The sequence below is a fragment of the Branchiostoma lanceolatum genome, chromosome 6 (genome assembly GCF_035083965.1).
Source record: "Branchiostoma lanceolatum isolate klBraLanc5 chromosome 6, klBraLanc5.hap2, whole genome shotgun sequence".
NCBI classification, from domain to species: domain Eukaryota; kingdom Metazoa; phylum Chordata; class Leptocardii; order Amphioxiformes; family Branchiostomatidae; genus Branchiostoma; species Branchiostoma lanceolatum.
The window spans coordinates 11,976,208-11,993,110 of record NC_089727.1 but is presented as its reverse complement, the minus strand read 5'-3'; the positions used below and the strand labels follow the sequence as shown (position 1 = coordinate 11,993,110).

General features: G+C 42.1%; 1 protein-coding gene across 6 annotated transcripts in view; it reads left to right on the top strand.

Annotated features, from left to right (window-relative positions):
* Positions 1 to 16,903, top strand: part of LOC136436638 (protein Shroom3-like) — a 108,581-nt gene that overhangs the window by 59,371 nt on the left and 32,307 nt on the right. The window contains exon 1 of one of the 6 annotated variants that reach the window (XM_066430796.1): positions 8,752 to 9,503. The exons of the other annotated variants lie outside the window; for them this stretch is intronic. Coding sequence (XP_066286893.1) covers positions 9,385 to 9,503 — 119 coding nt within the window. The 5' untranslated portion in view covers positions 8,752 to 9,384. Of the gene's footprint in view, positions 1 to 8,751; positions 9,504 to 16,903 lie in introns of those variants that run through there. 6 annotated transcript variants of the gene reach the window in all.

Sequence of the window (16,903 nt, the reverse complement as noted above, 5' to 3'; positions counted from 1 at the left end):
GTCTCTCCTTTTTTTGGCGTGAGTCCGTTACTATGGCGATTTTCGGGCACAAGCTCGAATGGAAATGCTCAATGATATATCTATGAATAGATATTTCGCACAATAAAATATTAAAAGGCATTAACGCCGAACTTTCCACATACCGTCGTCACGTGCCAGATCAGCACGTCAAGACGTGCAGAGCTGCACGCTGTGACGGAAGTTTTGTCTCTCCTTTTTTTTGGCGTGAGTCCGTTACTGTGGAGATTTTCGGGCACAAGCTCAATAGAGAAATGCTCAATGATATATCTATGAATAATTATTTCGCATAATAAAATATTAAAAGGCATGCACGCCGAACTTTCCACGTGCCGTCGCCACATGTCAGTCAGCACGTCGAGCCGTGCTGAGCTGCACGCCCTTGACGGACGGCTCTTAAAAATATTTTTCTCCAATTTTGAGTTAAAAGACACATACTAGGATTCCATATTAATTTCCTTTGTCCTTTGATTTGCGATTGTGGAAAGATAGAAACTTTGTTGGGAGTTATTTTGCTGCTATAAGGAAACATTCAAGTTTTTTTAGAGTTTGTCATATTCTATCGTCGCCACGTGTCAGTCAGCACGTCAAGACGTGCTGAGCTGCTCGCAGTGACGGAAATTGTGGACTGATGGTGAACAGGTAAAGAGTAGCACTGGCTTTTACAATTGTGAGACTTATAGAGATGAAAACTGTCGATTGAATCTTAAAATATTGCTACACAAGGCAATTGGGCAATTCTAGTTTGTAAGCCATGGCAATAACCAGCTAGGCTGTGGGGTCGTGTGGCGTAACGGTGTCCCCGTCGCTGTGTCCACACGTACGCGGTGACGGTTTACAAAGAAAGGGTTCAACGATCGATGGCAATTGTATCCCTCAGATAACGAACACAACAATCTTATTTATTGTCCTTGTGACAGGGTACGTGCTAAGGCATGAGCCTGTAAAATTCCAAGGAATTTATCGGCTACACATACAGAGTTCCTTCTCAGTCTCATTCACGGAAAGCATACCATTAGTTATGTTTATTCATGATATTTTTCACTGATGAAAAATGGCGGGTTTCATTTCTAAAAGGGGTAGGAGATGAGAGAATCCCTTGAAATGACTAAACTTTTTTTCCGTTTTCTACAGGGGAAATAATGCGGGGTGCTCTGACTGATTTCACGTGTAAGGTTATGGCATGGACTCGTACAGACAACATGGCCTAATCGACGTTCAGCAAAAGAAACTCCCAAATAAACTAGCAGGCTTTGTTGTGAGCTGAGGCAAGTGTGTGAGTGAGCTCATTAGAAAGACAGTCACTTGAAACAATCTTATGAAACTACATTATTCTCTCACAACGTTAGTTGCCTTTCTATTTTTCAGCTCTACGTTTTGTTGATGGTTCTTGTATACACCTATTTCCAAAAGCCGGTAGAACAATGGCGGGCAATCAGTGCACCTATGGTGAAACAATTGTGCCGGGACAACGTTTGTTTTGGTCCAGTTGAACCGGTTGAAATCTACCGAAATACAGTAGATCTATGCTATGATGCAAGGGCATTATACTAGTATATAGAGATGTCCTTGGATGCAGTAAATGATAATAACTTTATTGCAAGTTCATGCCCGAAGGCTAATTGCAGACAAACAAGCACATGGAAATACATGGGAATCAGAAATAGTTATCTAGTCTACTGTGAAAGTTCTAAGTTAACTAAGGTTGACCATGGTTGTGGTTGGGTTTGACTTCTTTTTTGAAGGCAGTGGAAAATGAAGAGACCAGTAAACGTCACAGGTTTCTGCGGTTTGACATAAAATACTAAAATGCTACATAGCACTGAGAACTAAGAAATCAGTCGACTTGCTGAAGTCGAAGATTAAACCAAATCAACTTTGGACTGGTGGTGCCCGCTTATTACCCAGACCCCGCCAAACAAAACAAACATGGCAACGGATCAAACAAGGCTAACCCGGTTACGGGAAATAATCGAAACGGTTCAATCATCGAATTGGTTCAGAATGTCTCGGAACTATTCAATCTTCGGATCGTGAACGCTCAAAACCGACTGTCGTCGAAACGTCTTTTTGTTTTGTTTGCAGACCACCTTCTTGAGGTAGAGAAGAAAGACACTTGCGGCCAAACCTCCCGTTTCATTTGTTTCGGGGTTCCTATGTCTGGGCTGCCATACACAACTAAATGTCGGTCCTAAGCGTTATCATAGCCCGTAGGTTGCGGTCCCATGCTCGGTGATAAATCATTTTAAACATTGCATGTGTGCGTGTTGAGCCTAGTGTGTATTGCGAAGTGCTGCATGTACACGTGAGTTTCCATGCAACCCGTCATAACGTGTGGATGAGCACATGATGACGGCAGAATATCACAGACGACAAATACTCGAAAAAAAGCTTGAAAATTTCCTTAGCAATCATAGCAACAAAAAAATAGTCGCAACAGGAAAACAAAGTTTCTATCATTTTACAACCATTAATCCAAGCCGGACGAAACTTACCATTCAAAAATACCATCATTGCAACGTGCCGTGGTGAGGTTCCGTATAACCGTCATAGCGTGCGGATCAGCACATGATGACGGCAGAATATGACAAACGACCTATACTATTAAAAAAACTTCACAATTTCCAAATAGCAACAAATAACTTGCAACAAGAAAACAAACTTTCTGTTAGTTTATAATCACTTAACAAAAGACGATTTACCATTAAAAATATCAATATTGTAACGTCCTGCGGTGAGTTTTCGGATAACCCGTCAAAGCGTGTGGATCAGCACACGATAACGGCAGAATATGTATGACAAACGACAAAAAACTTTCTAAAACTTGACAAGTTCCTTATAGCAACAAAATAACTCGCAACAAGAAAGCAAAGTTTTATCATCGCTTATCAGATGACGACTTACCATTCAAAAACATTATCTATGAAACGTGCTACGGTGAGTTTCCAGTGTAACCGTCAAAGCGTGTGGACCAGTACATGATAACGGCGGAATGGCGGAATATAACAAATGACGAAGACGTTAAAAACTTGAAACTTTCCTTATACTACTTGAAAGAAACAATTGCTCGCAAAAAGAAAACAAAGTTTCAACCATTTCATAATCGCTAATGAAAGTTGAAAGGGAAATAACGAGGAATATTTTTTTAAACTAGAAATAGAAGCAAAATACCTGAAAGAATCTTCTTGGGTCACAGCGCACAGCACAGCACAGGGGGGCGATCGAGAACAGGCGTGCGATATGCTGTGCAATTACTTACCTGTATTTTACCGAATTGTGCTGTGGCTACATCGACAATTTTCAACAATTACTTTAAAGTCACGCAATTGTAACAGCAAAGTCCATGCTGCACTTGACCAGTTCACCGATTCTGGTTCACTATCAATCCACAAAACTTCCGTCACAGCGTGCAGCTCAGCACGTCTTGACGTGCTGACTGGCAGGTGACGACGGTATGTAGAAAGTTCGGCGTTAATGCCTTTTAATATTTTATTGTGCGAATTTCAATGAATAGATATTTTGCAGTGACTTCATAGATATATCATTGAGCATTTCCCTTTGAGCTTGTGCCCGAAAATCGCCGTAGTAAAAGGAGAGACAAAACTTCCGTCACAGCGTGCAGCTCAGCACGTCCTGACGTGCTGACTGACAGGTGGCAACGGCCTGTGGAAAGTTCGGCGTGCATGCCTTTTGATATTTTATTGCGCGAAAACACACAATTTAGAGACATCCTGCTGAGCGTATAAACATTTGCCTTCAAGCTTGTGTCCAGAAATCTCCGTGGTAATGGCCTCACGCAAAAAAGAGAGACCGATCACGGCATACGTATTCATACAAATCACGCCGAATCGGCGTAATGTTTGTGTCGCAATAAGTGGCTACTTTCCGTCTAAGCGGCTGATCGCACATGTGTCATGGCGGACTTTCCGTGCATCGAGATCGGCGTTTCCTGTAGGTTTTACGCAGGTTTACTGGCAGCTCCAGCCAAATGGATCATAAGTATTACATCTGAAGATAATAAAAAGCGGAACAGTTGATAGTTTGGGTGTTTTTATTTCATTTCAGAACGGGTTTTAGTTGAACTATCTCCCGAGATCGGTGCTCGCACGTTCTCACAGGCGCTCCGTACGAACTTCGCAAATTCCGTATTTTCCCACACTCTGTCCTTCATAGAAATCAAAAGATCGTAAAATATAATTGTTCAGCTATTTTCTGACCGAGTATTGTCAACTGTTTGCGTCTTATATCAATGTGGAGACCGTAGAAAACAGCCGTTCTGGGTGCCCCATATGGCACCCTGGGACGGCCGTCAAAGCGTGTTCCTGTGCACATTTTGACGCCGTCGAACGTGTGCTGTGTGGCACGCTTACATAGCTCAGGTTTGTCCCTGCTTTCTGTCCATAGTGTTATACATGTAGCGTTTGCATGTAAGCCATCATATTGGTGGACATCTTTTGGAAAACATTGCGACTCAAAGAACTATCACCTTTGGGTGGGTTTTACTTGTTTTTATCTTTATTCCTGTATCTTGAAGTCTGGGTGAAGAGAATTTGGCAAATGCAGACCTTTGTAGTATTCTAATAATTTTGATGTCCCCCTATGCATTAGTCTGTAAATATTTTGTTGGATTGAAGGAAATGGTACATGTATTACCAAAGCCATATATGGGTACAGATGCTACATTTTGTACATGATGTAAGTCCCTTTTATTGTTCTTTGGAATGCAGACCGACATATTGCCAATAAAGCACATTCCATCCATTCTTCAAGCATTATTGATATAAATCTTTGATCCTGCATAAATATTTGCCTGTGATGGAGTTATCTGCTTTTGGTACTCGGCATTCCTGTGGCTTAGGGGGCTGTGGTGAGATTTTATCACAGCATTTATATCCAGGTCCTGTTTAGAAGCCTGTTGTGTAAGCTTGCAAGGATACTTTGATCACATAGCTACTACATTGTATGTAGGGTATTTATCTCATTGACAAGTATTTTCCAATGGGTTCAGATTCATGTTATGTACTGTGTTTGGATGATTTACTATTTTAATGATTTGGTATAATTTCATGAATCTTTTAGAATTAGCTTCTGTTGCAGTATCCCATTTCTCAGCAGTTGTTTCCCTGTAGTCTTTCCCTTCACAATGATGGAGATGGGCAGGTGTGTTTTGTAATAGTTCTTAGGTCCGACTGAGCCGCCCTAATTTCTGTTGCACTCCTGGGATGTTGAAGAGTAGACATCTCAGTAATCGTATCTTGGCCCTCATCAAAATGCCGGGTGTGCGCTAACTAGGCCAGGCGCCACCCTGAGCGCTTACAATACCTAAGGAAACCCGGGTAAAACGAGGTTGGTGACCAGGTTATGAAGTCCTAGGGTACTTAGAACACCCAGAATTGTATAGCTATGAGATGGACAGCTCATGACAGGCCTGACCTTTTGTATGGGCTACCTGTGACCCCTGAACAACAACAAACAGGCAGGTCTGTTTACCTGCCACCTGCCTGAGCCTGCCTTTCCAAGGTAGATGCCCCCACTGGGTGATCAGCTTTCAGGGTGGACACGTTTCATTATGGCCAGCATACACTCTTATGCACAGTTGTGCTAGGTTCAGTGATCAGGTCTTCGGGATGTTGTCATGAAACCCCTGCACCGTAAAGAACCCAACACACTGATCGATAAAAGTAAGGGTTACCTGGTATGCATGGCCAATTCTTGGGTACATTACATTACAGACACACTGGTGCTTTGTCTCCCATCATTCATTGACCAATGAGTGACAGAATGACCAGTTTGATATCCTCAAGGCTCCCTTCAAATACAAGACAACTCCTTTCCATATATCCCCCCCCTCCCAAGTTCTCTAACAGAAACAGCAGCAAAGAAACTTGCCACACAATGTTTGCCAGTAGGCAAAAGAAGGAGATGTTTGATTATTCTTTGTTGTGTTTCATTTCGGGGATGAGGGTTCACGTAATAAATGAACATCTAACTTTGTGACTTGATAGTTGTTGGCTAGGAGCTTTGGATACGGTATACCGTGATAAGGCTACATACATTTTGTAACTTGTAAATTGAATAAAGTTGTGAGATTGTTTGATTGTACATGTAAGATGATCCTAACAACAAAGAATGAGCTATTGTATAATGTGTTCCTGTTTGGCATATTGTATAGGTGCACTCACTATTGTGGTACACCAGATTTAATATAATCAGTCAAGCAAAGGGAAATATGATTATAACCCCCGATAGGGGTATGTGAAGACTAACATCAAAGGCCACAAATATGAATGCAAAATAAGTTGGTCAAATTGGCTATGGGAACAATATGCCTTTTTCTACCCAGAACTGTATCATATTGCTACTTGTAAAAATATGTGATATTCTTTAATATTTGATATGCAAGTTTTACATGTTTATTATATTAGAGTGTCCTTTTTATCCTTTTTCCTGTTTTCCCTTTTCTCTTTTAAAAAAAACCTATAGTCTAGACCATATGTGATAAACCAAATAAATACAGGATATTTATGGTATTACAAGGCTCTGATTCATGTCCAGCAGATTTCACTATCATCTAATCAGGCAGGGGAAAACAATGTATGACGTCATCGAATGTTTCATATGCAAGTTTTACATGCCCTACGTTTTATTTCTTGTTGCCATCACACCTCCATGTTTGTTATAGGACCAATCCTGCCGTGCATAGGTATATATTAAGGCAATCAAACATTGATTATGATGTCCTTTTTGATATTATCTTATCCCAAGAGAACAGATTTGAATTATTTGAATGCGTTTAGATGTTTACCACAATCCGGTTGATCAGGCACTGAAAAGCGTGGCCAGCCCAAGTGTGGGACTTTACCTCTATTTGCGTACTGCCGAAGGTAATGAGAAGGCTTTATGGGCCCGTGTTGGTACCTGGACTGAAGCCGTGCCTCGACAAACACCTGGTTTCAAAGGTTTGCGCGCCTCTTGTCACGGTGGTGGTCGGTACATATCGGAGACAGCGGGGTGGGCAGCCATGGTTTTACCCTCTCTCTCTGACAGCTCTGGACAGACAGCCTGGATTGCTCAACCCAATCACATTTGAAGGGACTACATTCATGTGGCTACTTATACTGGACTTGGGTCAAACGTACAGGGTGTTTTTTTCCAGTGAATACTTCCGTCCAGCAAATCATTTACGGAACAGCTCCAGGACAATTAACCAAGTGACCAGACAGCGGAATGCTTGCTGACAGTGTTTGAAGCTCGGTAGTGGAAACAGCACTCAAGACTGTGCTAATTGGACTCAAAAGTCATCCTGCCAACTGCCCCTGTTCAGGGTGTTTTTCCCTGTTGGTACCTCCATTGGGCAGATTATCATTTTCTGAACAGCCCAAGAACGACAGCTGACTGGACTGTGGAATGTTCTCTGACATTTTCTGAAGCTGACAGCAGCCGAAACAGTTCTAGGGACAGTGGTTGCTGCAGTACATGTTGGTGTGCTATAGACTTCACTTCTGCTCTGAAGAAGATGCACCTTACCAAGCTTACCAGTGAAGTAGTCTGATTATTTTGCGCTTATGGCAGTCTTGGACAGTGGAGTTTGCATTTCACAGACTACCAGTGAAGGTGCCACATATTGGTAGACCTCCAGAAACCTGTTAGCTGTTTCATGCTCGTTGTGCAATGTGCCTACTTGGGACGGACATTTTAGACAGAGCCTTACACTCCCATCATTTCAAGTATTGGGGCTACATTTCAAGGATTCTACCGAACTTGCGTGACAACAAGACTGTCCTCAAAAGCAAATTTGTGCCCACTGGCTCTCCCTCCCCTGTCGATTCAAAACATTTTGTAGGCGGGTGTCAGAGCATAACTCTTGGGTGACAAAGTTTCCAGATTTCTATTTTCAGATCTAGCACGACTACAGTGGGTTGAAGAACTTTCTTTACTCAACATTTACCAAAGGACACCATTGAGATAGATGGTACAGAAAGCTGCTCAAAGGTGCAACCTTGAGTGTTTCCAGCGTTCTTCTTTTTGAACGGAAGTCATCTCTTGGTCGTCCAACATTGCATGAAGATGCATTCGGATATTCTACAATTCTCATGATAAACGAAAAACTGTGCAAGGAACGTCAGGTTGTTGAGGAACATCTGCCTTCAGCGATTGTGTGCCTGGCCGTCCAGTAAAAGAAGATTCCTCCTCCTCTGCACCAGCTGTGTCACTTCTGAATATGGTAACCACGGAGATCAGAGCAATCACAACAGAAGAAGAGACCCTGTGTAACAGGTTGCTGTTTATTGGATCTGACTGACACGTCCTGCTCAGAGAATCGTGCTTGGAGAATCCGGGACGACTATTGACAGTATTGTACCCAGTCTTTTGGACCTACCATTGCGGAACCTAGGACCTGACTTGTCAAGGTTGCTACGGTGGGATCTGATGTATGATTGATATCATGACAGGACAATTAATGATAGGCAAAGTCCAGCGGAATTTCTGCTGTATGTTTTGAACAAACAATTGTTGTTTAAAATACTGGTCAAGCCATCGTTCCACATGCCCTTTTGACTGGGAACAAATATTATCAGGGACAACAGGTGCTATTGACCCATTCCAAAGTCAGCAAATTCTTTGCTAGCACTCCAATCGTAGCTTATTTCCTTGAGGTGCAATATCCTCAGATACCCAGTCGTCTGTTGTATGTACAGTCAAAATTGATAGGTGTGGATTGTAGCTTTTTCCTGTGACAAACTTGTAACTGCTGTGACCAGTGCTACAGGAGACTGTTTCCTGTCATACCCGTTTGTTCCTTGATGATCAGGTATTGTGTGTTGCACACCTGAAGACACATTGCAGACTCTTCTTCCGTCCCAAAGAAGACAACAAACAGGTAAACCAATAGATAAAGATGTCGACACGGACTTAGCAAACTGACCAGGAGACAGCTGAAGGGGGCATCGCAAACATTTGGTGGTGCCATCCCTCGGACTTTGTCTTAAAAAGATAGCACAGATTTGTGACTGCTGATAATGACGGCCTGCAGGAAATGTTTCCTGAACTGAAGGAATTATAAGTGTTGCCATCCTGTTGTAAAGTGGGTTTAGAGGGACTGTACCCATCTTGGCAGCACCACCTGCGACAGTCACAACACAGGACCGTTTTGCTAGGACTGTTTGCAGCTTATCCTCCTGCTGATCAAACAAAACTGCTTGGAGACTGTCCTGGGAACACAAGTTGTTGTTGTGGAGCTGGATATCAAGACTATCAAGGCAAGACTCTTACATGTAGGAGTTGTGGGGAAGCTGTACTGCACTTTCCACAAAGATCACAAACTTTTCTAAAGTGATAACAAAGTTTTCCACAAGGATTACGAATATGAAGAAGGTGAAGAAGATATTCCGCAGGTTGACCCTGAACGGCATGACCTCTTATCACCTTGGGAACCACGACCTCCAGGATGAGATGGAATATGGCGGCAAGTACATCTCATGGAGGTGGGTCATAGGTCAAGTTGCGGCAGCAATTTCCTTTGGCAGGGGTACAAAATGTCAGCTACAGGCTTTTAAGTTTTATGTCATTGTCAGGTAGGTTTGAGTATTGGGAAACTTTGTTTTGGTGATACGCATGAACATTTACATTTACATGTTCAGTGACGGTGGAAGCAACCACTTACCCTGGTATCCGTCTGTATTTAGCTACCTGATCCCAATCAAAGCACCTGTAACAAATAATATTTTCGATTGGGCACTGGACATGCTGGATAGGGCAATGGGTACTGGATAGGGCAATGGTACTGGATGGAACAACACAGAGGGAATAGGTATGGATAATGGGCTAGCAGCCATTGGCCTCTAAGTCTAACTGGTGTAATGTTGCCTTGAATCTAAGGACCACCCATTTTGTTACTTAGTGCTTCTTTTTGGATAGAGAGTATGTGATTTGATTGCTAAATCAGTAATTGTCAGTTATCAGCTACGAATTCCCGTCTTTATAGTCATCCTGGAATGCTACTTGGTCAGGAGCCAGAAAGACTTCCAGTAGCTGTGTTTGAGATGGAGAATGATAGCTATTGGTATTACGTACGGTCTTGTTCTGGTGCCAAACATAGGGTCCTAATTTAGAATCAAAATCAAACATCACCCACAGTACATGAACATGAACAAGTACATGTGTCCTTGCTGTACATGCTGCATCCTAGCTTCCTCTCCCTGAATTTTTGCAAACAAGCCTTATCAGTTCCCACATAGTTGACCTGCTCTATTCTTGGTGTGACAGGCAGATGTGACAATATTGTCTGTTGCCATAGCTCGGCCCATCCTTGGCTGCCCAGTTACCAGCAATATCTCCTGTGTTCTCAGGGTTAAACCTTGCTACTAGTCCATTATCTAACAATCACCATTCATTTGGCACAAGGATGATATATGATTATTGATAGGTCTTAGTTATTTGGTTTTTATTGCTCTGATGGTGTATATAAACTTAATTAACAACATCTTGCTGTTGATAACGATGTCCTTCTTGCTCCACATGTCAGATTGTCTTGGCTGTCTTGTGAACTTTTTGTTTAGCTGCTGTCATACCGGGTTGGGAGGAGGGGTATGACAGGTATCCCAGGAATCCATGGGGAGTAATGGTGATGGTGGACACCTTGCCCCCTGGGACCATTACTCTTCTTGTGATGAGAAGCACTCAGAGTCAGACATTCTCAATGTTGAGCATCCAGAAATTTGACACATCCCTCAACTGTCTTTCAGTGAACGCTCAATGAACTGCAAGGTCTTCCAATGATCTTTTTATAACCAAAGATTTTTGGTGACCAGGGCGCTCATTGGTTGCCCAATAGTCTGATAATCTCTGCACTAAGGTATCTTTATATGGATATTCTTTGTCTGAAACCTAAGGCAAAAAATCAGTCCCATTCTGAAATGCAAAATATTGTAAGAATATTTTGAAGCTGCAAAAGCCTAGTCTGGAACATTTTTACTGGGACTTAACTCCGCCAACCTGGTTACTGAAATCTTCAGAAGGATAAACAGAATGATGAACCTGCAAACATAGCACTCTTTCCCAGAAACCTCAGCCTTTCCCACTGAGTTAACGTTGGGTAACCTAAATTCGGGATTTTTCCGATAATGGTTGACTGAAATCAATCTAGCAGAACAATAAACCATCCTTTTTCTCTATTATTCTGTCAGTATCATGTACTATCTTTGCACTAATCATATATATGGTAGATTTTGTCTCTAGTCGTGCTGACACCATAATATTTCAACTTGAAACTACCGTGCGCCGCACGCACAATTGTGGTGCTGTCGGACAGGGGGGCACATTAATTCGGGAGAGAAGATTCGTCTTGAATATCTTACCGCTAATCACATTTTATACAGCAGCTATCCGTTCTATCCTTGGCTTGAGGAGAGTGCTATGGATATAGACGTGTCCAAGTAAAAAAAATACACGAAGAAACGGCCGTACCGCACACATCAGGCCAGTTCGGGAACAACCCGTGTGTTGAGTCGGTAGAACTTCACTCAAAGTCGGCCCATCGTCATCATTGGGCAACGTGTAACGTTACATTATTCATGGGAAGTTAGCTGGATGCCGTAGCAATGGTAATACTACTATGTCCATGTGTTCCTTGTTGTGTTAGGAGCAAACTTTGAGGAAAATATCTTCCTCAGTCCACTATCACACGCAGCATTTAGACAAAAAAGTGTTCCTCACAAACCTTTGTCGTCTGCTTGACAACAGGATTCTGGTTAACAATATGGCGGCGGGAAAATACACGTGCCGTAGGTTGTAGCAACAGAGAGGAGTTTTGATGATTGATCACACTTAGAATATAGTTGCAGGTTAGCAAAAGAGATTGTAATAAGTTGTCTTATAAATAATTGTGTTTAGCAGGCAGGAGATGTGACATTTGTCTTATAAACCAGCGAACAACCGTGCTGGGTGATTCTCCCACGAAGCCCCCAGACTCTGTCAATAAGGGACGGAGAGTTTTTGACGTCGCCAACTTCTAATGCATGGTTATCGAAGCTTTTCAGCCAGTGTTCTGAATACGTTAGTCTATCTGCTTTGCATTGCTGGCGTTATAACTGATTTTGCATGTAGCACATATCCCTAAATACCCCGTTTTCGAAAAATCCCGACTTTAAGTACCCCACGAATTTAGGTTACCCAACGTTACACAAGATGCCTGGCAGGAGGGAATGGTATGTTTGTAAGGCAGGCCTTAAATTTCATCCTATCTGTCCCAAAAAGCCTCAGTTGCCAGGAAGATATGCTATGTTTCCAGCAGATAAGCAGTGAATCTGTCCAGCTCAGTTGGCAGGTGGGCTATATTCTCTTCCATGTTATGGTATGTAAAAGATGGCCCATGACCAGAAATATTTCATTAGAATTTCTGTACCGTCCAGTGCAAGACTTTCAGACATAATATTCCATGTATGGTTTAAAGATGTTTGAGTATAGTCTAGTAGATTCTTCCCATGCCCTAATGTCTTTAAGGGACGAAGAGGACAAGCAAGTATGGCCTCAGGGGGCCAGTTTAACTTGGAACAGTTTAAGGTTATGTAAGAACAAGCCTGTTTCTCGTCTGTAGAAGCTTAACCCCGTTCCCACTGACCCCAGGGCTCGCTCTGTTCACCAGAGCTGTAAGCATCCCCCTGAATGGACGCAGATGGCGACTTCTCTTCCTTCCATGTAAGCAAAGTTGGAAAGTCTGATTGTTGCTTTGATTGGTAGGTGAATAGGAGAGCAACAAGAGTGAACAGTCAAAGTGAGGTTACCATGCCAACATGTTCCCATAGCAACGGCTCAGTACCCAACTCAGTTCTCTGAGTTGACAGGAAGCACATCTGTTCCACTATTTTAGATTGTAGGAGGGACACATGCTGAGAACCTCACTTCTTGCAAACTTGCGTGAAAGAAGGCTGTATTCTCAGGAAGTGAACTTGGACTCGGATGCTTTGTCAAAACTTTAATGGACTATAAAACAGGAGAAATGGTTTCTATTTATGGCAAGAGGGCAACCTAAAGCTACAGGATCCAGGGTTGATTTAGTTTTGGATAAAGAAGTTTGTCACAAGACCTTGACATGGATATTGGCCTGTGCCAGACATTCCTTTCAGGCAAAATGTTTCCACCAATCATGGCATGGAAGAACTGAGTTTCTGAAATGTTCCAGTTAGGACACACTAAGATTTGTCATTTTTATTTTGCAAACCTGACCAAGAAGACCACTTGGGGGGCCGATAAAGTCTGGCCTATGTAGACAGGTGGTCACTATAGACAGAATTCTTAAAAATTATAAAGCGTTAATGCTTGTGTCAATAGGAAAAATGATTGTAGAGACCACCAAAAAGTGGTCACATTGGCCAGGTGGTTCTTATGTAGAGGTGACCACTTGCACAGGTTTGACTGTAACTTCTTATTGTTGGGAGCATTGTAGCTATTCAAATAAAATGTTGTAGTGTCTACAGCATGGTTAGACAGGCACTGTAGAATTGTTGCCAGGAACATCTATATGATTACTGCCATCTTTCAAAGAAAGAGATGATATGCAAATGCCAGGTGCTCAGTAGGTGCAACCATGCTTGTGCTTTGTGCAAGAGAACAAGAGAACACTCCAGTCTATGAAATGGAAAGTCTAGGATGAAAGGTATGTCTGCCTCCTTGGGTCATGGGATCCAAAACACAGACAATTGCCCCCCTCTCAACATTTATCGGTAAGCCACACCAATTCGGATTTGATGCTGAACATTAATGCAGGGTTTGAGGGAGAAGTCTGTACCTTGGTACACACTATATATAATCAGATGAAATTTTCCACTCAAGTCCTCTGTTGTCACCTTGCCCTCTTGCCTCATCTTTAATCTAAAATATTTGAGAGCCATGAAAATGAATTGGCATGGCCTGTCAATGTTGAGGTGAGGTTGGTTCAGTGGTGGACAGTTGTGGACAGTTGTCCCCAACTTGGCAATGGCCACTGAGGAAATATCCCCTGTAACTGTAAGTGTAACTGTTGCCACATGTTTTTAAGAATCTCAGTCGTCAAGGTCACATTCATTACTTGCCACATGTTTCCTGTAAAACACTCCCTTGCGGACAGGAAGTCAGCTTGGTTCCTACAATCCTGAGTGCATTAATCATGTTACAGTCCTGTCTGAATTAATCATATTGCATGTTTTACAGTAAAGATATTGGCCAGGTGTGTTTTGGATTTTCGTTGGCATGTGAGGATTTTTTGTACTTGTTTGCATTTCCTAGACTGGCCAATCAGCCTTGACATTGGTGTAAATTGGCCATGCTCACAGTTAATCATTTAATCAATAGCAGAGAGTGGGCCTACTAATCAACAGTTGATAGCATAATCTATTTTAATGATCCTATCATTAGCAATCATAAATAAGCCAAATTGAAAGTTAACAGTCTGTCGCTGTAGTTAATTAACTGGGAAATTGTGGCTTTGGGAACGAGTCATTAATATTCCTTGATGTGGGCTGATGATTTTATTTTTTAAAGAAGTAGATAACATTGTGCATTCTTTAGTAAATGGTAACTTTAATGATTACCTTCTTCTGAAATAAGCAGCAGATAGATTCTGTAACCAGCTTCTGTCTGTCTCATGGTCATCTGTAGGGTACTTAGGTCTCCCCTGATCCCCAGGGTAAACACACAGGCCTGTGTGTAATTTCATGGAGGATGAAATGAACACACAACTATATGGAATGTATGGAACATTAGATGATCCTGTGTTTGTTGAAGGCACATGTCAGGAGTTGTTTCCTACCTTCTATATACATATAGCTGGTCATGCAGGTGTTTTTGTTTATTTTCATGTTTACAATTTCGGTATCCCGTGATTATATGTTGAACCTACATGTACATGTATGTGTATCGTCTTGTACTTTATAATTATGATGTTCCTTCCTACAATATGTAGCACAATGTAGGCAGGGCAATCATTGATATTTATCTCTATGAATATGTAATCAATCATGAAATCTCATAACTTTAACTTGATGTATGATGAGAGGTGTAGGTACAAGACTACATTAAAACAGACCTAGACTGTGATAATTTCGACTTCTGGGGTATCTGTAATTCTGCATGCAAAGAAAGAATCCCTCATATTGGTCAATTCCGTGGCATTATAAGCAGGCTTAAGATGCAAACATTTGGAGCAGGTGTTGGGATTAGTGATACATACAGGCGGATCTTGATGTCAATATCTATCCATCTATTTGATTGTGATAATGACAGGATGTGGTACTGGACATGACACAAGTAGAACAGAAAACTCATTGTGTGTTCATCCTTCAATGCAATGGCTTTGCGTAGGCCATGTATTTCCTTGGGTCTCAGATATATACATGAAGTAAGAATTAAGGATGAGGACAAAATGAAAATGGAGGCTTGGAAGGAAAATTGGAATCTAATTAGTCTACTCACACCATGAAGTTGTCTGCATAGACTCTGTTTTCATATCAATCCTCTATCTCAGCATTGTATTTTCTTATCAGAGAACCAATGCATAAAATTTGTGTGCCCTGATGAAGAGATTGTGAAGCTGGGACACGGTTGGGATATCTGGCTAGTATGCCTGGTCACTTGGCAGGAAAAAGCTGTGCAAACCTCCGACAGGTCGTGAGCAGCAAACTGTTTCTGTTTGCCACTTCTCTGGTCAACTCTGGAGAGGACCCACTCAAACACCCTCCTGCCACAGGACAGCTTATGCACCTAAGCCGATGATCTGTCATTGTCAGCTCTTACAACAGGAAGACATTCGCAAGACAGGTCTTAGAACAGGAAGACAGGCTTAGGAGACATTCTCAAGATGTTGGTAATGGATGGGAGAGGCTCATAGGGAGTAGAGTGCAATTTGCTGCTAATCCTAGGTGATATGTAGTTTATGTCTTTTGCTTCCAGCACAGTCTGTAAGACTTACTGTGTCTTATGCAGGGTGGCACATTACGTAACAACCTCACTTCACTTTGTGCGATCTGGGACCCTTATTTATCCTTTAGTTCTACATGTAGGGCAACCTTTGTAGATAGTAGACATTCAAAAGTCCTTTGTGCTGATTCTGTCCACTTCCTACAATCAAAGGTAGAGACTGAATAATCTCCAAGCAGATGTTGGGGTGAAAGACTGCAATGTTTTCTGCCTGCCTGGCTTCTCTGGTAGCCCTGCAAATCAACATCTGCTTGGAGATTAGAGACTGAACAGCTTAGAGAGCCTGCCTGAGTTGCAAATGAAGTACTATGTTTACTGTAAAGATTCAGCCTCTGCTTGACCAATTAAAACTGTTTCCCTTGGTAACCCAAGAGGAAAATCCAGCAGGCTAAACTTTGGGTCGAACATCTGTGCATCTTAGGCCACACCAAGTTGATTTGTTGGTTCTTGGAATTAAAGTGTTAAACAGGAAGATGAACATGAAGACAAAGTCTGAGAAGAAAGTCTGTATATTGGTACACTCAGTTTCAGGGAGTGAATATAGTCAGTTTCAAGTTTTCCTCTCAGAGCTCTGTTTTTATTTTGGGCTCTTTACTTTAAGATGTCTGCAAGTATGGAAATAAATTGGTGTGGCCTTACCACTTAAACATTAAATTAGATGCATGAGAAGCCCGCTAGTTAGCTTTCAACCTGGGTTCTCCCTCTTCAGATGTAAATGACCCAATGATGTCAGAACGTACGCAAAAGGCACCACAGACAATAGTGTGGGCCCAGTGTGGTGTCGTCAGGTCAGGCCCTGTTTGAAAAGAGAATCAGTTGGTGTGCAGTCCATTTGACAGGCAGAATATAGTAACAGAATAACAAGGATTTGGGCCGAGAAGACTGACAAAGTTTTAGGCTGAAAGGGCTGATCTCTAAATTGGAGTAATGCTTT